The sequence below is a fragment of the Musa acuminata genome, chromosome BXJ2-11 (genome assembly GCF_036884655.1).
Source record: "Musa acuminata AAA Group cultivar baxijiao chromosome BXJ2-11, Cavendish_Baxijiao_AAA, whole genome shotgun sequence".
Classification (NCBI taxonomy): domain Eukaryota; kingdom Viridiplantae; phylum Streptophyta; class Magnoliopsida; order Zingiberales; family Musaceae; genus Musa; species Musa acuminata.
Window position 1 is genome coordinate 29,779,044 of NC_088348.1, and position 25,065 is coordinate 29,804,108.

At 38.5% G+C, this 25,065-nt stretch overlaps 2 protein-coding genes across 4 annotated transcripts; one reads left to right on the forward strand and one right to left on the reverse strand.

Annotated features, from left to right (window-relative positions):
- Window positions 1–156: 156 nt before the first annotated feature.
- On the reverse strand, window positions 157–20,334 carry LOC135626722 (protein SEMI-ROLLED LEAF 2-like). 3 transcript variants are annotated; one of them, XM_065132272.1, is made up of 20 exons: window positions 20,199–20,334; window positions 19,696–19,890; window positions 18,501–18,575; window positions 18,302–18,417; window positions 15,323–15,437; window positions 14,010–14,135; window positions 13,856–13,903; window positions 12,789–12,991; window positions 10,960–11,156; window positions 8,157–8,437; window positions 7,776–7,946; window positions 6,004–6,402; window positions 5,644–5,793; window positions 4,388–4,463; window positions 4,155–4,279; window positions 1,671–1,862; window positions 1,397–1,537; window positions 1,094–1,228; window positions 626–826; window positions 157–525 (listed from the first exon to the last, which is right to left on the reverse strand). In XM_065132272.1, exons 2-20 carry the CDS (start codon window positions 19,828–19,830, stop codon window positions 415–417), a joined length of 2,997 nt encoding a protein of 998 aa, XP_064988344.1. In that variant the 5' UTR covers window positions 19,831–19,890; window positions 20,199–20,334; the 3' UTR covers window positions 157–414. The 3 variants fall into 3 exon arrangements, with proteins under 3 accessions (XP_064988344.1, XP_064988345.1, XP_064988346.1); XM_065132273.1 differs by lacking the exon at window positions 20,199–20,334 and adding an exon at window positions 19,983–20,192; XM_065132274.1 differs by having other exon boundaries at window positions 203–525; window positions 1,397–1,534.
- A 1,930-nt stretch (window positions 20,335–22,264) lies between these two features.
- LOC135627200 (receptor-like protein kinase ANXUR1) lies at window positions 22,265–24,985 on the forward strand. The gene has a single exon (XM_065133199.1). It carries the CDS (start codon window positions 22,300–22,302, stop codon window positions 24,889–24,891), a length of 2,592 nt encoding a protein of 863 aa, XP_064989271.1. The 5' UTR covers window positions 22,265–22,299; the 3' UTR covers window positions 24,892–24,985.
- Window positions 24,986–25,065: the final 80 nt, after the last annotated feature.

A 25,065-nucleotide genomic window follows, 5' to 3' on the forward strand; every position in this document is an offset into this window, starting at 1 on the left:
TCAAAGTCAACTCATGGTGCATCTGCTGGCCATAGTACTCTAATTTACAGCAACAATATGCCAGGCTTGCCAAAGTACCCTCAAAAACAAATGCTTAGATTATACAGCCTATTTGTTTGGAGATCAGTTAAATTAGCATCTCTACCACAGAAAGCATCTCCAAAGTACATTATCTCTGCACTAACCAGTATAAGGGATACAATGGCACACAAGAAACATTCATGTTAACCATAACTGAACAAGGAATACAACTCGAAAGCATCACTAATATTCCACTGCACAAAGGTATCGAAAGTTTTCCTCAGCCTACCAAGTTCAGAGTCAGAATCAGCTAACCAGTTCCCTAAACCTAATCGCACAGAAATCTGCCTTTACAATGCGTGTTAACAGTGGCGATGAAAGCTGTCTATGCTTTCAGCAACCAGCGGCCTTCAAGAAGTTGTCGAAGGGGCTCGCGGGCGGTAGTCTCAGTGCTAGCCATGGTTCCATGGGCACAGAAGCCTGCTCTAACCCATGTGAATTCACCTGCAAACCCAGTGCACTTGGCATCAGGAGATTTCTTGGGCCATTGAAACTTCAAAAACATTTACGCAGAAGTGTCATCGTGTGGTCTTGATCAGGTTACCTTCGGAACAGCCTTCTGCTCATCCATATGGAGACTCGGTGATGGATTATCCGACATGGATTCATGACTGCCAACCAGCCAACTCGATAGTTTTTTCCTTGTGCCCATACCAAGAGCTTCACACTGACCAGCCATTGTTCCATACGGGAGAGGAGAGGTTGAGACAGATGTTCCAGCAACCTGGCCAGCTACATGGAGTGCCTGCTCATGTGGAATAATATAACCCTCATGAAAATATAGAATGGGTAAGCAAAGAAAATGACAAATGTTGAATAAACCACTAAGAACATGCAACTGTTTCTAAGAAGTGAACTGTTTCGATTGCTGAATCATCATGTATTTCTTGTAAAAGAGCAATATTTTCTGAATAGTCAACATTGAAGTGACAACGAACAACTTCAGAAATGCTAATTACAAAATACTTTTATCATACTCAAAATGGTACCACACAGGTGTATGAAAATATACCGATTCCAGCAATTGACCGACACTTATAACACTGGGAAAAGCAGGTGGTGGCATCCTGGAGAAGAACCCTGGAATCTCAGTAACTGGTGATTGGCTAACTGTGTCACCATTAACTGATGAAGTCCTTGAACATTCCTGAGAAGTGAGCATTGTCAAAGTAATCACAGCTCAATCACCTATGGTTCATGTAAGTCATGCCAGACATACGACACTGGCAACAATAGCTTTTCATACAGGACCATCAAATTAAAAGACATGCATTTAACAACTATGAAAAAGTAATCCATATTGGGAATGACATACCTCATCAAAAGGGACTGATTCTTCAGACACAACAAGAGCTTGACCACTAATCCAGTCCACCGCTGGTTCTAATCCAAACAAAGGTGCATCTTCGAACAAGAAAATTCCTGCAAGTTGTTTGGCTAAAACATCCTTCTCCTGCTGAAGAAGTAAAAAAGAAAAAGGGAATAGTCAATGCAGTCATATTAGCTTTCAACAAACCCTTGATTTTAGCATACATTAAAACAGACATTGAAATTGAAGATAACAAGCAATGTTTTGTACAAGAACTTACATCAATTAAAGTTGACAGCCGACTAACAATCATATCAAGTACATGTAGATCAGAATCACCCACTATATTTCTCAAGTTGGAGAGAGCAGAATTTGCTGCTTGCTGATCACTTTCAGAACCATAGTTATTCATATCTGACTGAGGCATTACATAGATCTGGAAGTCCTCACCAATTCTCAGATATGGATCAATCTGGGAAAAGAAAAAAGATGTCTTTAGATATCATAGTTTTATAAAACTTTATCAGACGTGTCAAAATGAAGTTCTTTAATACAAGTAGATGAAAGAAAATTGTCTTGATCTGTATCTCAAGAGGAATAATAGTAGCTTTGAAACAATTAGATGTATGCACATCATTTTTAAACACTTTAAATTACTTCATCAGTATGATCATCTGGATCCAAGTGAAGTGTGACTAAATCTCATAGCCACAGTCGTGTGATAAAAAGAATATATATATATATATATATATAAACTGTGTAAAGAAAAAGGTCAATGGAATTCTAATTAACTAACGTACTCTGAGATTATAAGTCCTCTATGAAGGCATGCGCCCATAGATGTGTGAGTTTGTGCAATAATGGATATAAATAAGATACAATCATACAATCATGAAATAACAAGGTTAATGGAATCCAAAAAAACATATTTCATGGGATTACAAGTTCTCCATGTGTGCATGAGCACACAAGCTTGAATGCATGTGCAAGCCCACACAAGCAAAAGAAAAAGAACTGGTTCTGTAAATTAGTTCAATTAGGATACTGACCTAGAAAATCTACAAAGACAAGGCCACACAGTTATTTTACTTGATCTCCTCTTGTTGATCGAACCTATGAAAGTCAAAATTTAGCTGGAGAAGATTCTCAATACTTTTTCTATTTTCTCCTAGTTCTCACCTACCACCTATGTCTTATTGCAATAGGTTTTCATAGAAGCTTAATATAAGGTTTTAAATCTTGGTCTAGTACCAGTTATGGATAATCCACCAGACTGGCATGGTACAGGTTGTATATGGTTCCATCCCACCTAGTACTAGCAAAAAAATAATAATAATAACAAAAATAATAATATCAATTGGTAACCAAACCATATGGTCTAACATAATGTCAGCTGGTATGCATTGCATTGACAGGTATCTGAAATGTTTTCTCAAAATAGAAGATTGGATTGTCATGATTGATAAAGTTGGAAATATTCGATCAAATTTTATTTTGTGACTTGGTGTTGAAAATGAGAAATTTATAATGGATAGAAAAGAAGAGCATATTGAACCAACCTATATAACAATAAAGGTTCCCTACAAGCGCAATTGATCCTATTTGTGAAATAAGGTCGAATTTGGTGGGTGATAATGACCTCATGCAGACGCTAAAAGGCAAGCTAGTAACATTATTCAGGTAATATGCAACTAAAATCATAAGAAACTACTTGGAATAATAACAAGGCAAAAAGAGAGAAAGATATCACTAAATGGTTCTCAAAATTTTGGGAAACTATTGAAAAAGATCAATCAAAGCAAAAGGTTTACAACGTTAAGAAAGTGCTGAATGGCTAATAATTGAAGGGTTCAAAATTAGATATGCAACCAAAGCTCAACTGTTGCAAGGAGACAAAGGAGAACATAGAACACAGTAGAAATTTCCCACAGTTGCAGTTTCAACCAGAAAACAATGCAATGAATAATATTGGATATATCATAGCTGTAATAACTGACATTTTAAGTGGATTTTTAAGAAGCCAAAACGAAAGAGAAAAGAGACACTTGACTTGAGGACAAACATGATGCACATACATTTCAAACAGAATGTATCTGGTAAATGTAAAAGTCCACTGTTCCTCGGGTTAAAATTAATATTGTTGAGGTATTTGATAAACACCTAAAGAAATAATTGGAAGGATTACTCTCAGTATTACCTTTCTGAAGAAACTATAGTTAATTAGAAAGAAAAAAAAATTCTGTTGAATTTTCAAATAAGAGCTCGAATATTTGAAGAGGATGTATGAATACTTGATGTTACACTAATATATTCATGCACACTGATGTATGATCGGAGACCTTGTATGTGGCTTATGCAGAGCAATATGTATGAAAAAGAACAATAAAATGAACTTATGTACAGTTATGCTTTGCAAGTGACACCATTATCTCTTAAACAAAGGAAAATGAAGTTGAACTGGAATATGATGCAACGTATGTGTGAAAAACTCATATATATGTATATATACATATATATATACATATATATATATATATACATATATATATACATATATATATACATATATATATACATATACATATATATATACATATACATATATATATACATATACATATATATATACATATATATATACATATATATATATATATATATATATATATATATATATATATACATATATATTCCTCAATAACTATCACATAAGTTGGAATGCAAAAAGCAAAAAACCTCCTGAAAGAATTAGGAAAAGCGTCACCTCAGACAGCATGAAAGGTTTTAGCACATCATTCAACCCGGGAATGTGAAAGATTTTCCCTGCAAATGCTAGAAGTCCTGTGGCCAATGTGAAAAGAGATCTCTGACATGATGATGGAAGCAAACCTGTCACAATGGACTACTACTTTATTAATTGTTTCAAAACTAACAGAAAAAAGGAAAAAAACAAGAAAATTGAGCCTAAAATCTAATCCCAAAATTTGATAATTCTACCATTTGGCTCCAGGGAAATCTTCCTAAGAGATAATAACATGTGAAAGAACTGCACCATGATGCTACAATTTGAGTTCTGCAATAAGAAAATGTAAGATGAGAAAACTTTCTCAATCTGGCCAAGGCAGCAAATGCCAGAATGAATATAGGATATTAGTGAATAGTGACCATTAAAAAAAAAGCTGAAATGAAAGAAAAAAAAAGATTTCGAATTCTCAATTTAAAAGTCAGGAATTTTCAAATCACACTGTATAATATGCTTATGCATCTTTACATTAACCATTTGTGCTAGATTGTATGTATAATTCTTAATACAAAAAATATGCATATGTAGGGTCTGATAAAACATTCTGCTTCTGAAGTTTTAAACACCTTTGATTAGAGTTTGTATAAACAACTAAGAAATTACAAACTACAAAGTATCATATCCTTTTGCAAAGATAAGGATTCCTCTGCATAAAACGAATGCAATAGACATTCTTATGTAGTTTAAAATTATCTCAATAATTTATTTTGCTAAATTCTTAAAGTTTCAATACCTAATCTACCATCCCATATCTTTCTTTGCACGTGTATGACAGTAAATGTACTTCCCAGTCCAGCTACGGAGCACGCACAGTGGTCCATGATTATCTCAATAGTTTATTTTGCAACAATCTAAAGTTTCTGATCCAAGATCAAAGGAAGCATCTTCCTTCGAAGGAGGACCGTAGACAGTTGTTCCATGATGGATTTGAAAAGATAAATTCAAATTATCATCCTTATAACCAAGAATTTCTATTCATTTATGGCTTAAATAGACTTTTTTCTTATTTAACTTCAGTTATATTGAAGAAATTGGAAGATAAATCTTAAAAAAAGATTTTTCTGAATTTCAGGTCATTTTTCAGCTTTTTTTTTCATAATATCAGTATCTACCGATATACAGACACAGTACACTAGAACTGACCAGTACATATAGTACACCGATACTGACCAGTAGTTCGACCAACGATTGATATTGTCGGTCGGCACGAGATAGCATTCCTTGATTTAATCTCGAAAGTATTTTCCTATGCATATAAAAAACTGCATATTTTATATCCATGTAGGTTAATAAGGATTTTTTTAAAAATCATATGGATCATTCCATGTGCTAATTATTGCAAAGCTAAACAAGCAATCTTGAGAATTTGAGAAGCAAGCTACATGCTGAAAACTTTTTTTTGTCTAATAATTGTACACAACTTTCTATACCACAAAAAAAGTTCGCTCACCTTGAGATGCAAAGAAAGAAGCGTCAAGCTGAAAGAATGAGCAATAGCCTGAAAATCTGAAGGCTTATTATCGGCTCTATTGGCTTGTATCCAGAAGGCATAAAGCAACTGAGAAGCTTGATCCTCAGTTAAATCAATAACGCTGAGATTCTATATCAGAAAAGTCAAAGGAAATATCTTATTATAGTGCATCCCAGATAAATCGAATTTGATTGGTTATTATATAAAAAACAATAAATGCATTTAGAGGTATCTGGTGCCTCTGGAAACAGGACATGCAAAATTCCATCATGCTAACCATGTTATTATACAAGTTCAGATAAGGTGAAGTTACTCCTGAATCCAGCCAAAATTACTTACATTCTCCAATGAACCTGTATAAGTAGCAATTCTGTCAATAACAGAACTACTAAGCTTACTAAAATATGGCAAAGATTTTTGAACCCAATTGCGTTTCCACTCCTCATCACCCACAGTCCTTATCTTATTCCCATCATTGGCATCAGTTCCTTTCTTATCTAGATTTAAGCATTCCTTTTCTTTTCTGAGTTTCTCAAGTAGAGCAGTTGCTGACTCAAAAACTGATGTAGTTCTAGACTGCCACTTCTTCGTTTCATATAGATATTCTGATTCATGCCTTGGATGATCAGGGTTTTGACCAAGAAGTACAGAAAATATCTGATGAGCTCCCACACGAGTTTCGACATCTGGATGCATCATAGTCCTCAACAGTTGTGTCAATAGTGCATCTGGAAATACCTACAGATTATTAAGCAAACGAAGATAAGACATCCAAGAAAAGCTTCAAAATCCATCAAAATAAAACTCTAACTATAAAAAGTATCATAAAAAAATAAAATACTCCAGCACATACAAGAAATGACATGCCTTCTAGATGCATCTGCACGAAAATAGATCATTCACCAAGTGGAAGTCTAGAGCCTTAGGTCAGAGGCAACAGAGGTTGATAAACATTTAACTAACCTCAGTAACATGCGTCTATAATACTATGTTTTAGTCCAAACCTTTTTCCAGCATAAATTAGTGGAAGAACTTATGAGAAATTATGACCAAATCCTTCTCTCATCAAGAATATCTTAAAACAAAATGATAACTTTAACCAAGGATTTCAATTTTTCTGATGTGGAGTTACAATGTACCAAAATAATGCATGTCAAGAGGCAGAGGCTATGTCAACTGACAAAATTGTCTCGTAGCCGACACGCTCAGACTACATTGATCTGCATGCCCACAATCACATAGTTACATGTAACGAGTGGTATTTGCAAATTGGATAGATTGACATAGCTTGTTTTTGCAAACTAATGTGCAAGGAAACCAATTTTGCCTGGTTTGTCAATGCCTGCTTCTGCGTCCACCATCACTAAGCCCTACCATACCAATCAGTACTCAACTCCTTCACTGTCGCTTCCTCCCTTCCTCTGCTATTCTTTCACCCCTTCACCTCCCCCATTCCTCCACTCCCCCTTCTTTGTACCATGGTACGTTCTGACATACCTTGTGTCGATACATCAAAATGGATCAAACCTGTAATGGTCCAGTCATGGACCAGCAAGGATCCGATACCCAAAATTGAAGACCTTATTAATGAGACTATATGAAGTTTGGCATCTAAATCTAGAAGTGCTTAGAGTAAAAGCACTGGAGGACAAACAACACAAGCTCAAGAGGATGAAATAAATTAGATATAATGAACTAATGCTAGAAAGTAGAAAGTACAATCGGCAAACAAACTGTAATGATTCCTTATGCTGCTAGAATTTGAAGGAACCAGTAACATAACAATTAACATTATAAATTTGTACTGAAAGTCACCATCTCCACACTTTTATCACTTAAAGGAATTAGATCGGTTAATGAATCATGTATGAGATTTCTCCTACAACGTCTTATGAAGGCATTCAACTTCTTTTGACTGCATAAATCAACTTCTGTTATATAATTGCATAACATGTTGAAACAAATAAAATTAAAATACGTCAACCATCATTAATTTCCATCACAAAATCACTTGGCAAACATAACACACCACAGACACAAAAAGCTAAAGATACTTTGAGTAGGAAGACTCATTCCAAATTACCAATAAATATGCCAGAGAACAGACCAACCTGTGGATGTTTAACACTGGATGCCAAAGAGATTATGTAAGCAAGAATTAGCAAAGATCTAATGGTTGCCCTAGCAACAACTGAAGCAACTGACAGCTTCTCCATCGTCGTTGACAACAGCTTCTCCAATGTTATAGCCATCATGTCAAATACCACGTGCACATCACCAACCTAAGAAATAGATAATTGAAAATGAAATAAAAACCAAAGTGTCAATGTGGCAATGGGACCTGAGAAGTGTCACATTTTTAAAAGTGAAAGTAAAAGGTCACTTTTAATAGCACTAGAGACTAAAAGAAACAGAAGACCACATGATATTTTCAAAAGCATCCATATATATACTTCATGAACCTCAGAAGATCTAAAAGAAATCGGACTTACTCCTTTAATAATCTCTAACAGACAGTCCTCTATCGAATTTTGAAGTGAGTCATTCCAATTTGATATTTGTAGCCCAACTGATTCGACTGTGGCCTGGAGACTTTTCCTTAAATGCCTGCACAAGTCACTTACTACAATTTCTGCAACCACTGCTCGTGATTTCAGTTGGCGTACAAAGGAAGTGGCAACCTGAACTATATCAGACTTTATCTGTGGGTCATGCACAACATTTTTGTGGTCCAGGTGTCGAACGACAGCAGCCAAAATAAGCTGTTCATTTTCTGAAAAAAAAATTCAAATCTAATAAATCAGAAAAGACAGCAAATGCACATGAAAAAAAGCTAAATGTATGTACAAAGAAGATTCCCAGATCCAGTGATACCAATTCAGGCTACTGAACAAATAGTAAAATTTGTAAACTGAGGGAACAATCTCTGTATATTACAGTAGTGGAATTAATTTGCAAATACACTTCTAACAAACAACTGAACCATCTAAAATCATTTTACTAGAAAGTAAAGTATTTGGAAATTTGCACTAAATTAAGTGGAAAAGTTAGAAGCATTCCAGTACACATTCAATCATAAATGGGCAATGATATATGTGGACATCATCATACATCCAACTATATCTTAATAAGACACCTCCTGTGCAAGAACTCATGGAATAAGATCTGTGTGAGGGAGTATAAAGTATCTAGCTAAGATACACTCTAATGCACAGAAATATCTAATGTTATTCATTGTGATAACTTGCACAGACCAGGGATTTACCTATTGGTCCAACACCTGTTTGGTAACTTATTAGACCGACATGATACTGGTACCAGACAATACCAATCTATACCACCCAATCACTGAATTAAACAATTAAAGAATAAAAATGAATGGTATATATACAGGTACCAAGCTATATGTTTTCATATTGATACTTGATAGAACTGGCAAATATTGATTGCTATGCACCAGTTCGACTGGTAATTAAGCCCTTGGGATAGACACATGAAAATTTGCATCTGACAGTATCATTTATGGACTTTGATTCAGGGTATACCTTAGGGCCCACTGAAGTAGGCTTATTGTGGAGTGACCACCTTTACTGTTAGGTTTGAAGTAGGAAAAGAGAAGTGTACTTTTGCTAAGCTCAACTCTAAAGAAAGTGGATTTTTGCTAGATTCCTCGATTTTCCAAAGAGACTTCAATTAAATTTGTTTACAGGGAAGTGGATTCCCCGTCTGGGTGTTATCAAGTTGGATCAACCTACGATCCAAATATAAGCTCATTATTTACAACGAGGATTGAGACCTGACATTCCAGTTTGGATGTTAGGTTTCACATTATTGTGTAAAGATCCAAGATCCATGCCCAACCTAACAAACTTATTACATACAAAACGGGCATCCATACCACAAATTTATGGTCATATTTTCAATTTACTGGGCAGCATCGAACTCCTCGATTTCTATTGAGAAAATTTTTTTCCCCACTTTTGCAACAGGATTCAAGAGCAGAAAAACATAGCCCCTATGGAGCGATAAATTTTTTTAAGAATCTAGTATAAATTTAATTATGCTATCCAATATATAAACATTCTAAATAATCCTCCTAATTACTTTATTTGATATTTGAGAAGTTTGGCTTGCATGGGACTGTGGAAAGATGAAATATGTTGGGAGATGGACAAGAGATCTCTCTATAAACGACTGATCACACCTACAGTAAAGTCATTTTCAAAAGGAAAATAAAAATAAAAATGAGCTGTAATCGCTTTCTCCTTGATTCTCCCACTTCCTCCATATGAAATGATCAAGGGCCACTTTCATGGCAAGTCCACTTAGGCCACTTGTTCCAAACTAAACTTACCAGAATTTATAATCTACTTTAGGAAAGAACGAAAATGCACATTCTATTCTATGTTAACCTTAAAAGCTAACAGTAGAAATTTATGTGCATAGGCATTGCTCAGCTTATATTTGTCAAGAAATTTACTTAATATCTATTTCTTCCTTCCTGACATAGTCCTGCTAACTATTAACCAGAAACTTCAATGTCTGGTCTGATAAATGTTATACTAATTCTGATGCTTCAGTCCAAAGAAAACAAAAAACAGTCACTACCACCATCAGAAAAAAAAAGAAAAAAAGATTGTCATTATAATGATGGAGAACAGTGTAGGTATTCGGCTAGCTACCATTATGTAGGTACCATAATATTGTACATCTAAACAAGTACAAAATCAGTGCAAAAGGATCTCACTAATGCTGGGCCTGGGAAGGGTCAAACAGTCTATGTCTATATTTATTGACTGTTTCTACAACACGAGTATATGTTATTCATCCCTAAAATCATTATAGTCAGGTAGTAAAATTATTCTAAAAAGAAAATCAAGATGATAAATTTTCTGACCATGTTCTAAGGTGTCGACGAATAAAAGAGCAAGGAACAATTTATTTCAGAAACCTGAACTATTAAAGCTTCCCTTTTTGTGGACATCTCAGACAATGCTACAGATATAAAAGATCTCGAACTGTTATACCTCCTATAATAGTGTCATAGAAAATTCATTGATATTGGAAAAATGGATCTATGGCCAAAAAATTTGGTGTCTTTACTTTTTAGTTCACCTACATGCTTCTGGATCAAAAAATAGCTATTGGAACTAACAATGCCATGTCCTTTTTGCTTTGAGAAACATACTAAATATATAGATTATAGAGAAGTTCTGCTTTCAATTAACATTGATAAAAGCATGTTACAAATTGAGCTCAAAATATAAAGCTATACAAATGAGTTGGCAGAATTACCTGAGTTCTTTCCCAAGTAAGCTATGTCACATAAAACCACTAAAGCAAACCCATGGCGAGAAGCCCAGTGTCTTCCTTTATCAAAGCATGCAAACATTGGTTCCAGTACGCGGCGTGTTGTTATGCTTTCATTGGCAAGTTCGGCAAGCTTCTCTATACAAATCTGAGACCACACTTCAGGACATTCACGCTCTTCTCTGTGTAATGGTAAATAATGAATCCAAATTACCTCAAGAAACAAAATTATATTTTTTTAGTGCAAGAACAGTACAATGGAACCATTTCTGGTGGATATAACTTTTGAACTCTTCACCACCAACCAATGATTCAGATATCAGTTGGGCTGTTATGTTTTTACCAGTTTGACCATAGACTGGTACTGAACCAAAGAGGTAAGTACAGGTTAGTATTTAATTCTTTTATTATTTCTAGGTGATACCAGGCATAACGGATCAGTATACCATCCTGTGTACTCCCTGGTATACCTGTACCATACCGGTTTGACCAATCACAAAAACCAGTATCAGACCGAGTCTTAAATCCTTGCTATCAACAAGATATCAAGATGCTTAAAGACAAGTTTCATCCACAAAATGTAAACAGTATAGTAAAGAGGTTATGTTAGATATATTCAAGCTTTGAGGCTTTTTCACTTTTTACATTATTGGGAGCATGACAACTTTAAGGTTGTGCAAGAACCAGTCTGCTACAGGTGACAGTGAAGAATAAATCCAGCAGATAGCAGCCACTAAATTTGTAAAGGCCAACAACAAATTGTACATAAAGATGTCAAACCCAAGAAAGAAACACTTCTCACTATTATAATCTGTCATGTTATTGTCTCTATAGAGTTTCTTGCAGTACAATCATTCATATCAAACAATATTTATAAGCAGATAGGCCACAAGAGGTGGAAAGCCTTAGTCACATGATTGGCAATGGAGGAAGAAGATGGAAGCGGAGAAAGAGAAGCATTCAAAAGGAGGTCACAAAATGTATCCTACTAATTGAAGAGAGTGGGTTTCTTGTTATATTTGCCTAATCACTTGTGGTCATACATTGAAGGACTTAAGAGTCATTTCAGCAATTTGTGCAGGACCTTTTTGTCATTGCTGAGCAAAAGAAGTCGGCCTTTTTGAAGGTCACAAGGGCTAAGGGCCTTGACTGTTCACACATATACACAATTCTTTGAATGCTGGAAACACAGAATTTACAAAGAAGCCAAATTTTATTACAACATATGAAGCTTACAAATTCAATTTTCAACGCCGACCTCCTAGGTACCACTAACAAGGGGCATCCCCCGATATCAACAAGAGGTTCCAAAGTATTAAGATGATTGATGTTTAGCAAACTTCATTGATGTTCCACGTCAAGTTCAACACATAGCCCAGGATAAACCCCATCACAGCAGTCCTTTGTGACGTCAAGTAATGGATATTGTACAAAAATGGCTTTACACACATTTCCATGTTTGTCTGGGATCATTACTATCTAAAAACATCACTCCTTCACAACCCCAAGATCCCTAACAATTCAGCAATAAAGTATTCCACCTTGGTTTTCCTACCTCGAACCTCTCATTTAGATGTGCATGCATTTTTGTATGTATATTCATCATGACCAAATGCCTCAAGGTTCTACGTTCTTTTAGCCATGCTTAGTTTTGAGAAGTCTCCTAAAGGATACAAACATTGTTAACTCTCACATACCAATTCACAATAGAACATTAATCTATTTTGAATGGGCCAATGACAAAATATGCATAAAAGAATTATTTACAACACATTATTTTACCAACATGAAGTTTTTTGGTTAGTCATAAGTACCTTGTCAGCAGAGTAGAATCTTTACTTTCTGGCCGCTGCCTTATGACCACATTGCATGGACTAAGACCACTCATGATTGTTACAACACCTCTTGCTTCACCTCTAACTACTTCATCAACCCAATTGTGGTGTGACTCATGTCTTTCATCATCATCACCGTTACGTTCATCAGTTCGATAGTTTTCCAAGATAGCATAGATGATCTGAAATGGAATACTAGACAACTGTAATAGCTAACAGATTATTCTCAGAGCATGAACTACTAAAGGATAAAGTAAACTTCAAGCTCTGTTGCCAAATGATTCACGATGTTACACATGTTGTATAGACTGTGTCTCAGACCAATGGCCATGTCCATGAGAGAGTACTCAAAACTTAGTAATAAAGATAACAATACTGTATGTTCACAAAATTATAACTAATTCAAGCAGATTAATCAAGAATTTGTCAAGCATTTACTATTATTCTTTAATCGAGTCACTCATATTATAGAGACTTATCATTTCCAGAGTATTTTAGAGCTTAGCCAGCATGTGGATGATGCAATTTTAACCTAACTATGAGGGAATCATGAGTCTAATTTATTTATAAAAATTAAGATAATCAGTTTCATGCTTAATATTCATCATGTGGTGCCAAGAAAACATAGAATATCTTATCCAATTTATACAACATTACATCTCTACCCTCCTTACAGATGACTGGAGAGAAGTAACTTTCTCAAGCTTTACATAACTGCAAAAATAATTGGTTTTCACACACAAAATATATTAGATTGAATTAGAGGATCCTAAGGGAGCATTTAGAAGTATTAACTACTTGCCACATGATGAAATGCACTTAGTTTTTCTTAGTTGAGGAATCTGAAGAAACACAAATATTACAGCATGCAGTCTGCTTCAAGGTCATGTCAAAGATTTTTAAGCAGTTCATCAGAGTGCAAGTCTTGAAAGAAACATGTAAAGCAAAAGTATTTTCTCAAAGAGGTGTGAAGAAGAAGAGAAAAACAATTGTACGAAAATGGATTGCAAGAATCTATCAACTAATGAGACTAGAAAAGCACCCACCTCATCCAAACCAGCAAAAATGTATGGATGCTCACTCATGAACCAAATCTGCAACATAAGGTATAAAGTTAAATTTTATGTGCAAAGTATACAGAAAAGCTTTAAGACCAAATACGATGTGTATCCTTATAAGGATGAAAATCAAACAGATGACCATGGCTGATAAACATTGCAGACTCGAAGCTCGCAAAAGACTTTTCTGTTCTTCGCCATTCTGACGCGCAAGCATACAAACTTTCTGAACCAAGCCTTCGATATTCCATGTATATGTATTGTCTGCCTGTCAATAAAGTTGGCATAATCACATAAGAATTCATATGTCACACATAAAACAATAGAGAAATGCCACAAATAGGAAGATGAATCTGAGCATAGAACATTCTGCAACAAATAAAAAAAACTTAATGTAAGAATTCAAAATAAATCAAGTTTCACCTTCGGTTATTACATCAAAGAAACACTAGGGTTTCATATCATTGAAAAGAGACTCAAGAAAAAGAAAAGAAGATAGCCCATGATGAAATAGAGACAGCAAAGCACGATCAGATCCTTTAAGCAGATGACACGAGTTAAGAGGAAAAGTTACTAATCGATGCAGCATGAAAGAATGCAGTGGCTGGAAACTCTTCAAAGCAAACACAGTTCCATAAGCAGCTAATGACTCTAAGCTAGACCCTTTGATTGCATTAAAGTGCAATATACAAATACTCCAGGCATTAAATATCATCATAATAAGATAAAAACTTCAGTCAGAAATTATCTTTTGGAGACAAATGTGCTTCACATGATGCCATCAGAATGTCATACCAACGGTAAATATCTGAAGCCACAATGCCAGGAAAGGCGCTTCATCTTTGTCAGTGAGACACATATCTCCACTGTACACTAATGCAAAGTTATCCATAGTGAGAATTATTCAGCGACTACCTCTATGTTATAGCGTATATGATCCTCACAGGTACCACCATCTAAGATCAGTATAAAAGAAACTACTAAGAACAAAAATGAGAACCTAGAAGATTTCTATAAATAATTGTGATTCTCAACGTTTTAGGACGATGGTGTCTGTCGCCTATCTTAACTGGATCTATAGTTGTCATTCTTCCCAGAACAAAGTCCATTCCAAGGAGAGAAAAGGTCCATATTTGCAAGTTTCCATCACAGTTACATTGTTCATTGCATCCAAAAGTTGACATCTATAAAACATGATATAATACAATTTGTCTAGACTACAGTAAAAGACACGTTAATAGGGCAAAAAACCAAATCAATCAAAACAATCTAATGGTTTGACAACACTAATAATGAAGTTACTAGAGCAACAGACCAAATCAACTAAACATGTGTCCCACGAAATCAGAGGCAGCTCGAATGCAACCCAAATACAAAGTGGCAAGCAATACCATACTTTAGAGTAAACATCAAAATAAAATATTATGAAACCAAACGAAATTTATATCCTTATACCTGGCTGCAAATGAATCTTGTTAAAGTTTGGCATCCAAGAATTTTTATTCCATCTTGTTGCTTGCTATCCAAAAGCTCAATAATTACATCCAACAGGCTAATAGCAAAGTACGCCCTGAATCAAAAGAAGCACTATGATAATAAATGCTCAATGATACACATACACTCTGCATTTATCATGTCAAAAACATGTAACAAAACAAAGTACAGGTGCCACTAGATGCCACCGATATATAAGAATTAGAGATGACTCATCAAAGGATTGCTCTTTAGATCATAACAATTATCGAACAAGCTGTTAGTGTATTGGTCAGTATCATACCAACCATTTCAAACTATTCATGTTGCCAAGGGAGTCTTGGTACATGGCTACATGCTAGGAACGATTCAAAATCCCATACAAGTGCTCAAATTGATCGGTATGGTATGTTGGTTGCACCTTGGTGCAACAATCATTAAACCATGCTTCTATGGATACAGAAAAAGCAAATATCCTAGTCAAAAAATGCTTGTAATCTTGATCTAGTGTTGTTGGAAAAGATTTAGAATGGACATACCCCTTTGTGATGTTTGAAGTTTGAACAAAGGTTTAAAGTTCTAATTGCACAAGTTGGTCCAGACTTGTTTGTTATAGGCCCAACGGCTGACCAATATGCGGACAACCAATTTCACCCACAACAGTTGCAAAACAAAGCTTACTCATATGAGAGCAAGGTCACCATACCAGACAGACAGCCTGTTAAAACTGAGCTGTACCAAGTTATACACATACTCTCAGTTTTTGGTTCTATACTTTCCCTCAAGCTATAGGCCTAAAGCTAACAGTTGTTGATAGCCCCTTCTCTGATGACAATTGGCATTGATAGCCTCTCTTTTTAATAAGAGCTATGCACCCGCCCCCCCTCTTCTCTCTCTCTCTTCTTTCTCCCTCAAGATTGGCTCCCCTTCTCTCACCCATCTCTCTCCCCTTCTCTCACACAATAGGCTCACTCCCTCTCTGCACTCATTCAAGAAATACTAATCCATCCTGACACTCAGGACACTGTATACTGTATAGTATCAATGTCATACAAGTCCAACCACCAACTGGTATCAATTCTGGACTGAGATTTTTATCCTTGGTTTGAACCAATAAATGTAATTAAAATTTTCCACAATAAGATAAACAACAAACCCAGTGACAAAATAATATATAGATTATAGACAATAGACCACAGTATTTGTGTGACCATTGTTTGTTGCCATTGTTGTATATGGACTATACCAGCAAATCAACAGATATATAGAAGCTTGGATGGATTGTTTTGTGACTGGACCCTTATCTTTAGACACAAATGTTTTGTCAACAGCTTTAGCTTTTCCCTGACTTGTTAACGATACAATAACCAATAGCTTATATCGACATAGCAAATGTTTGTACTTAAAATCCTAAAAACAATCAAATTGGGCATTTAGTTGAGAAAAAAATTATCCTTTTACTAGAAAAAAAATGTTTTAGGAGTGGCAATGGTTCCAGTTTGGGAATGCTAAGCCATTCACAGATCTCAATGCAACATAACTTCTTGTCTATATAACCTCATCCTCACCCATTAATTTATCAGGCATGCCTTATCACAAAAAGAACTCTATAAATAGAAGTTCTTGCATGAAACCAATTGTTGCAATCTTGTATCTCTTCATAAATACCCAAAGAGAAAAGACGGCATACCAAATTTCCACCTAAAGAACAACACAACTAAATAGAAGCAACGAAAAAATTACACACCAAGTCTAATTCTTAATCCCATTAAGGCTACAGCACAAGAAAACATCGAATAGGTGGCATTTGTACTGTCCATCTTTTTAATAGGAAAAATCATCATTTAATAAGAAAAAATATATGAAATAAAAACAACGCAACTTCCACATAAGAAAACAACACAATTAAATGAAGTAATGGAAAATTTCCACATCAAGTTATGAGTGAAATAACAAAATTAAGAATTCCTAAATATGCATAGTCAGTTGTTCATAATATATATGCCTAGAAGGGCTTCGGGTGGGTACAATATAATAGAATATCTAATTGATATTGGACAGATTGAGGGTCTAAATGTCTAAGTATGGACCCATCTCAAACAAAATTACGTTTTAGCTGTGTAAATTAAAACCATGCTGAACCCAATTTTGATGCATCTGAGATAGGTCAAAAAGGTTGCAGCTGGTTGAGATAGGAGTTAGAAGAAATAGGGTTAAGAACCATAGTTTTAAGAAAAGCCTGCAGCTGGTTGCATTGGTCATGTTATCTTTTTTGTGTGAGACAATACTGACTCCATAGATACTCCTAATATGAAAAGTTATAGTCTTCCAGATATGTGGTACATGCTTTCTGTATCAGTAACTCAAATCAGAAATAACAACCCCCAATTGCCATGCAATAAATTAACCTTTCACCATAGTTATATTTCCTGCCTTATGATTTACAATAGCACAAAAACATAACTATGCATTATGCCAACACAGACTCAGGCTGACAACAATTGCGATAAATAGGAATACAACTAGATTCCACCAGCTACAAACTCATTTAAAATGCAGACCAGTAGATTTTCTTTTTCCTTTGTTGCCTCTTGATGTCTTTATTTATATGAACTTCCATTAAATGTAATATTGTACAACCAACAGGAAAGGGGTACAAATAAAAAGAGCTGTCACATATTCAACTTACCCAAGGCTTCTCTTTTCCCTACACATGATCAAATATCCACAAAGATTATTATTTGACTTTACCATATAATGCATTTTAAGGATGAACAACAAAAATTCCATTTATTTGAAATTGAAGTGTCCAATCAACAGTCTACAGGCGCACACAATTGACATTAAGTCACTCATGAAATCCCCTTTGAAGAGTTTTCTAAGGGTGAAACCCTTTAAATAATAACAAATTGGAGGCATAACTCCAAAAATTAAAATAGGCAACATGATTGTACAACTTACATCTGTTCTTTACATATGTAAAGCAATTTACTGTAGACTTCGGTGATAATTTTTACAAAGTTGATATGCTCATTTCGCAATTCTTTGTAGCACCTTTGCTCAAGATACTTTGCAATCTACACAGGGAAAGGTCACATTCACTAAGAGTTCAAATTCTTTACAACAGAATCTTTAGAATATTGATTTTGAAAAATCAGACCTTTGGGATGCGAATCGGATTCCTGGCAGCATATTCGCATAGCTTCATAATTTTCCTTTCATTTGGCAGACCATCCTACAAATTTGATTTAAATAGTCACATAATTTTCTAATCGAGGAAACTAGAAAGAAACATTAAGTACACACACTAATAAAAATTATTTGGAGCAATTTTTTTTTTAAGTGTTGAAGGTGCACTGCTTCAGCTGGGCCATGTAAACGTTAACAAGACTTCCTACATATCAGGTGCCCTCTAGGCCAAACTTTGAAAAAAAAAATCAGTATAGATCAGCTGAGAAATCTAAATTGTATTAGCAACATGAGACTTGTAAAAACTCCACAAGAAAGAAATAGTACAGCTGGGAGATCTAAATCACCTTACCTTTATGACATGCTAAAATATACACAGGAGTGCTCCAACAAAAAGCACTAATGCAACTTTACATACTTGTATCTACTTCTTGACAAGTCTTGACAATTAAAAGGTCTAGATAATGTTGCTACTCTCATCAAGAGTGTTCTTGCTCTAAGATTTTCAAGGTTATCATATCTAAAGTCTAGAACACACTAATGCCAGGCTGCAGTTACGAGGTGGCAATTGAGCAAATAAGACAATGATAGCAGCGGTTGTCCAGAGGCTGGTTTCTTTGGGTGGGGAGATCAGAAAAGGAAACGAGGAGAGAATGTTGCTTTCTCTAATTTGGTAGCCTTACTAAAAATATAGAGATATGTAGACAAATTGGTTCTCTCTCTCCATTATTTACCCTTAGGCAAGCAAATGTAGGCCTCCAGTCATTTTTTGTTTCTTTCTGAAAAGAAGAGATTTGGAGATCAAGAAAAATATTCAAAAGAAAGAATGTGATTTTCCCTTATCTTCTCTGTTGACTTGTCTTCCCCAGTTTCATTTTCCCTTTTATCTGTGCTCTCCTCTTCTTTTCTCTCATCAAATAACCAAATGGAGACTAACATCAACACATCAAATCACTGTATGAACTAGAATAAGTCATCTCATAGGAGGCTCCTCTGCCATAAACTGAAACTAGGTCTTCAAGTAAGGCGATCTAAATTTTTTAGTCATCAAACAGTGTGTAAAAATAATACTGAAGAAGACACAAACTTTACATGTGCAATGCCACTCAGATCTCAACTGACTACAGCAAAAACCAAACAAGCTCGTGAGAATGGAGAGGACTCACAAGGTTTTTAGGGAACACTTCAGCCAACAATTTCTTGTATCGCTTGACCGGCCGCCGAGAGCTAGGGTTCAACGCCGGGCAACAGACGCACATGTTCCCGCAGGCCGGGAGAAGCTTTCTCGAGATAAAACCCATCACCTAATAAAACGCCCTCTAAAAATACTTCCTCCGGCCGCACCAAGATCTCTCCTTTACCTGCGGAAGAGCCAAAGCAGAAGCTTTTCAACGACGGAGAACCCCCCACAAGCCCAAAGAAAACCACGCCGAACAAGATCAAGAACAAGAACCAAAGCGGAGACGCAAAACCACCAAGAGTCCTCCCTCGCAACCACAAAGATCACACCTTTACCGATTCAAAACCAGACCAGTGAGCTCAAATGGAGGAAAAGATCCAGCAGACCAAGTAAAGAGATCAAAAGACCCTGTCAACAGTAAATGAAGACAAAGGGCGCTATGCAAGGTGCAGAATGTGAAGCATAAACTGCTGTGACGATGAGATCTACCGTTTTCTTCTTCCACCGAGGAGACCAGAGAAGCGGTGGAGACTTTGAGAGAAAACAGAGATCACCTTAGAGAGAGAGAGAGAGACAGAGACAGAGCGTGAAGTGGTAAACAAGAAACAGCCCATGTGAAGCAAAGGTCACATTCTTTATCGGAACAAGGCTTTTGTCAGTAACACTGTAACTCTCTCTCTCTCTCTCTCCTGTCTGTGCCAAATGAATGGAGAAGAATTAAAGGAGCACTTTACTCTGGTTCTGAACCAAGAAATGATTATATTCATTTGATGCAATTGATGACAGTGCCATCCTTCTTCTTCTGATGACACTAATTTGGTGGTGGTGGTGTATCACCTCCTCTTACAAATGCCGGCTACAAACTTCTACAATGTATTAGCTTAGTAAATCGTTTTGTTAGGAAAAACAATTATTATTATTCCGCATATAAAATAAGATATTGAACAGTCACTGCATTCAAAGATGCCTTATTAGGGTTCGATTACTGCATACCAGCATGGCGATGTCCTCTGTCTTCTTTCTCCCGTATCGATAATAATGGGAGGAGCGGCCATTTGAATTGGTGAGGCCGTACTCACCGCTGCGTTGCAGCGCTGAGTTCGAAGGGAAACCGATGTGATTGGACTCGCAGACTTTTGGGGCCGTCACTGACAGTCTCAGCACGCTTTAGTTGGCCGCGGCATGCGCGGGGATGGGGACTCGTGGAGGCGTTGGTCAACTGTGCCATTAGAATCCGAGGAGAGAGCTTCACTGTGCCTGTGGGATCACAATGCGTGTCATTGGATTGCTTGATCGCGTGGAAGTGGTATCCAATGCGTCTTACATTCGATCACAGCAGACTCGCGTTAGAGAGGATAATGAAAGCACTAACTAACCATCAGATTTTGTCGGATTCTTTAGACCCTTTTATATTTTGATGGATTCTTAGATTATATTTTATGCTATAAAAGTATGATGTGGTTTGTGTTGGTGTCAATAACCTTAAGCCGTGGTTTTGGATTTATATAATTGAGTTCGGGTCCGAATGATTGAGGATTTTTCTAAATGACTCTTGAGACTGTTGAGGTGACCGACTGTAGTGGTCCGATCGCGACGAGACAGTCATTTCCTCTGGAAGGGAACTCCTCATCTGGGCACATCGTGGGCGCTTCGTCTTCGTCCTTGCACATAGGTCGGGTCGGGAGACTCGACCCGACCCCTCTGACGATCAAGTTAGTTGATAGTCACAGGGGATTTTTGTTTTTGTTTCTTTTCCCCTCTTTCTGAGTGCAAGGGTTTTTATAGGGAAGATTACCATTACCTGATATGCCCGCTTGCAGAGAGCATGATCGTATTCCTGGTAATGTCTAACACCGGTATTAGCGCGGGGTGAAGGACCGGGCTCGCGCACGATGTTAATGTGCCTCGGTCGACGTTCCGATCTGTTTTGGCCAGGCGCTGTCAAGTCAATCGAGGCACGAGGCGTCATCAGGGGACAGCCGACGTTATTGTCTTCATTAGTTTGTATTATGATTTTATGGTAATAAATCTTTTTTTTTCGAAAAAATTAGAAGGACTGAACTTTGGGTGTCACAAATTGAAATTAATTCTAATTCGGTCTGAAATAAGATTTCATTTTCGATTCGAGTGCATCAGATAAATCTGGATATCTGAAAAAACACTATCATCCTTAGATCTAATTAGACATCCGTAAATCCAAATCTAAATTTGTTGTCTTTTTTTTTCCTCTTTCAAATGTATCCGAGAAAAGAGTATCTAAATTGACTCGGAAAGATTTGGATGTCCAATTTGGGACCTGATTTCATACCAGCAAGTGGCTGAAGGCAAACATGGCACGAACAACGGATTCCCGCCAAACAGTAATAACCGAAGTCTCCCGCCTTTTGTTCTCGCCCTCCCGCCTCCAACCGGCTCTCGTTCCCAGTCGCCGCTCCCCCTTTCCTCCATCCAAAGAAATGATCGCAGGAAACGAAGGCCAAAGAAAGATCAACAGAGAGAAGACAGAGGAGGAGAAGAAACGCTCTATGTTCTCCTCTGTTCTACACGGACTGATGCAATCCGATAGAAGCACCACCAGAACGCGCCACCCATGAGTTCCCAGTACCACCATCTCTCCTTCCTTCTCGTCTCCCTGTGCCTCGTTCTTTCCTCCTCTGCTGCCTCTTACGTCCCCTCCGATTCGATTCTCCTGAACTGTGGTTCTTCCTCGGAGGCCACCGACTCAGACGGTAGGAAATGGATAGCTGACTCGCCGACGTCGACGTCTAGCCTCGTCTCGAAGAACTCCAACCCGGCCACCGCCGTGTATCAGGACCCGTCTCTCCCTTCGGCGGTCCCTTACATGTCTGCGCGGATCTTCGCGTCGGAATCAACCTATAAGTTCGCCGTCAACAAGACCGAGCGGCACTGGGTGCGTCTCCACTTCTATCCCTCCACCTACGGCGACCACGCCCCGAATAACTCGTACTTCGCGGTCTCCACCTCCGACGGCGTCACCCTTCTCAAGAACTTTAGTGCGTACATCACCGCCAAGGCCCTCACGCAGGCCTACATCGTGAAGGAGTTCTCCATCCCGCCGGCCTCCGACGGCAGTCTAAGCCTCACCTTCACGCCATCGAACGACCACAATGGTTCCTTCGCCTTCGTCAATGGCATCGAGATCATATCGATGCCGGCTATCTACAGCGAGCCGGCGGAATTGGTGGGCTTCTCCGATCAGAATGTCGAGGTTGGGGATTCTGCTTTGCTCACGATGTACAGGCTCAACGTCGGAGGGCAGTACTTGCCGGCGAGCAACGATTCCGGCCTTAGCCGGACTTGGTACGACGACTCTCCCTACATCTATGGTGCTGGGTTCGGTGTCACCTCCTCGGCAAGCGGCAAACTCGAGATAAAGTATCCGAAGGATACGGCGGAGTACCTTGCCCCCACTGACGTCTACAGCACTGCTAGGTCGATGGGTCCTGATCCGAAGGTCAACATGAACTTTAATCTCACTTGGATCTTCCAAGTCGATGGCAACTTCACCTATCTCGTCAGGCTCCACTTTTGCGAGTTCCAGATGAGCAAGATCAATCAGAGGGTCTTCGATATCTTCATCAACAATCAAACTGCACAAGCTCAAGCAGATGTGATTGCGTGGACTTCTGCAAAGGCCGTGCCGACCTACAAGGACTATGCGGCGTACGTGACCGATGGCGCCGGCGATGAGCAGCTGTGGGTGGCGTTGCACCCTTCGGCGGCGGCAAAGCCCGAGTATTACGACTCTGTTCTGAATGGTTTGGAGATCTTTAAGCTGAACGATGGTGTCGGGAACTTGGCAGGACCCAATCCTGAGCCGTCTGCGTTGCTCGCCGAAGCCGAACTGAGCACAGAGCAACCTAGCTTCGCATCCGAATCCAGTAGGAAGGTGCACATGATAGGCAGTGCGGCAGGTGGAGTTGCAGCAGCCAGCGTCGCCCTTGCCATTTGTGCCGTGGCCTATCGGCGCAAGAAGGGGATGACTGGAGATGAGTTCGGTGGTGGTGGCGCAGGTTGGTTGCCTCTCTACGGTGGCAATTCTCGTTCGTCAGCTGGCAACTCAACGATCTCCGGCAAGAGCTGCGCGAGCAGCCACCTGGCTAACTTGGCGGCGATCTGCAGGCATTTCTCCTTCGCTGAGATCAAGAAGGCAACCAAGAACTTCGACGAGTCGCTCGTTATAGGAGTTGGGGGATTCGGGAAAGTATACAAAGGAACCGTAGACGGGGGAACCAAAGTGGCGATCAAGCGATCGAACCCATCGTCGGAGCAGGGCGTCAACGAGTTCCAAACTGAGATCGAGATGCTCTCGAAGCTGCGGCACAAACATCTGGTCTCCCTCATCGGATTCTGCGAAGAGAACGGCGAGATGATCTTGGTTTACGACTACATGGCACATGGGACTCTCAGGGAGCACCTTTACAAGAGCAACAAGCCGCCATTGCCATGGAAACAGAGGCTGGAGATATGCATCGGATCTGCAAGGGGACTTCACTACCTCCACACCGGTGCCAAGTACACGATCATTCACAGGGACGTCAAGACCACCAACATTCTACTGGACGAGCATTGGGTCGCCAAGGTTTCGGACTTCGGGCTGTCGAAGACCGGCCCCACGATGAACCAGTCTCACGTGAGCACGATGGTGAAGGGGAGCTTCGGGTACTTGGACCCCGAGTACTTCCGGAGGCAGCAACTGACCGAGAAGTCCGACGTCTACTCCTTCGGTGTCGTCCTCTTCGAGGTGCTGTGCGCGAGGGCAGCACTGAATCCAAGCCTCCCGAGGGAGCAGGTCAGTCTTGCGGACTGGGCACTGCAATGCCAAAAGAGAGGAGTTCTGGCAGACATCATCGACCCCCAGCTCGAAGGAAAGATCGGCCGTGAGTGCTTGCACAAGTTTGCAGAGACTGCCGAGACGTGCCTCTTGGATCATGGAGTCGATCGGCCTTCCATGGGGAACGTGCTGTGGAACCTCGAGTTCGCGCTTCGACTGCAAGAAAGCTTCGAAAGCGGGGAACCCGTTCCAGAGGAGATGGCAGACAAAGCTGCAGCGGTCGGCAATGGCGTTGCCCTTGCTGCAGTGAGTGAGGTGAGCGATGACACAGACGGGCAGAGCACGGTTGCAGTCTTCTCGCAGCTCATTAATCCAGTGGGGAGATGAAAACTTCCTCCTCCTGCTTCATTCAATCAGTGAAAACCCTATCAAACTACTAGTCGACATGTAGCAGCATTAGGCTGGTGAAAGATGACCTCCTCCTCTTCGGACTACTATTTCTATCTTTGATTCCTTCTAATTAACTAGTTTGTAATCTCTTCATGATTTGTAATTTACATC

Excerpts from the sequence above, each read along its gene's own strand:
- LOC135627200 (XM_065133199.1), top strand. The coding sequence starts at position 22,300 with ATGAGTTCCCAGTACCACCATCTCTCCTTCCTTCTCGTCTCCCTGTGC.
- LOC135626722 (XM_065132272.1), bottom strand. The coding sequence starts at position 19,830 with ATGGGTTTTATCTCGAGAAAGCTTCTCCCGGCCTGCGGGAACATGTGC. Across the intron at positions 5,794-6,003 it reads ATACAGGTTCATTGGAGAAT|AATCTCAGCGTTATTGATTT; the intron begins GTAAGTAATTTT and ends TTTCTGATATAG. Across the intron at positions 1,538-1,670 it reads GGCTGTCAACTTTAATTGAT|CAGGAGAAGGATGTTTTAGC; the intron begins GTAAGTTCTTGT and ends TTACTTCTTCAG.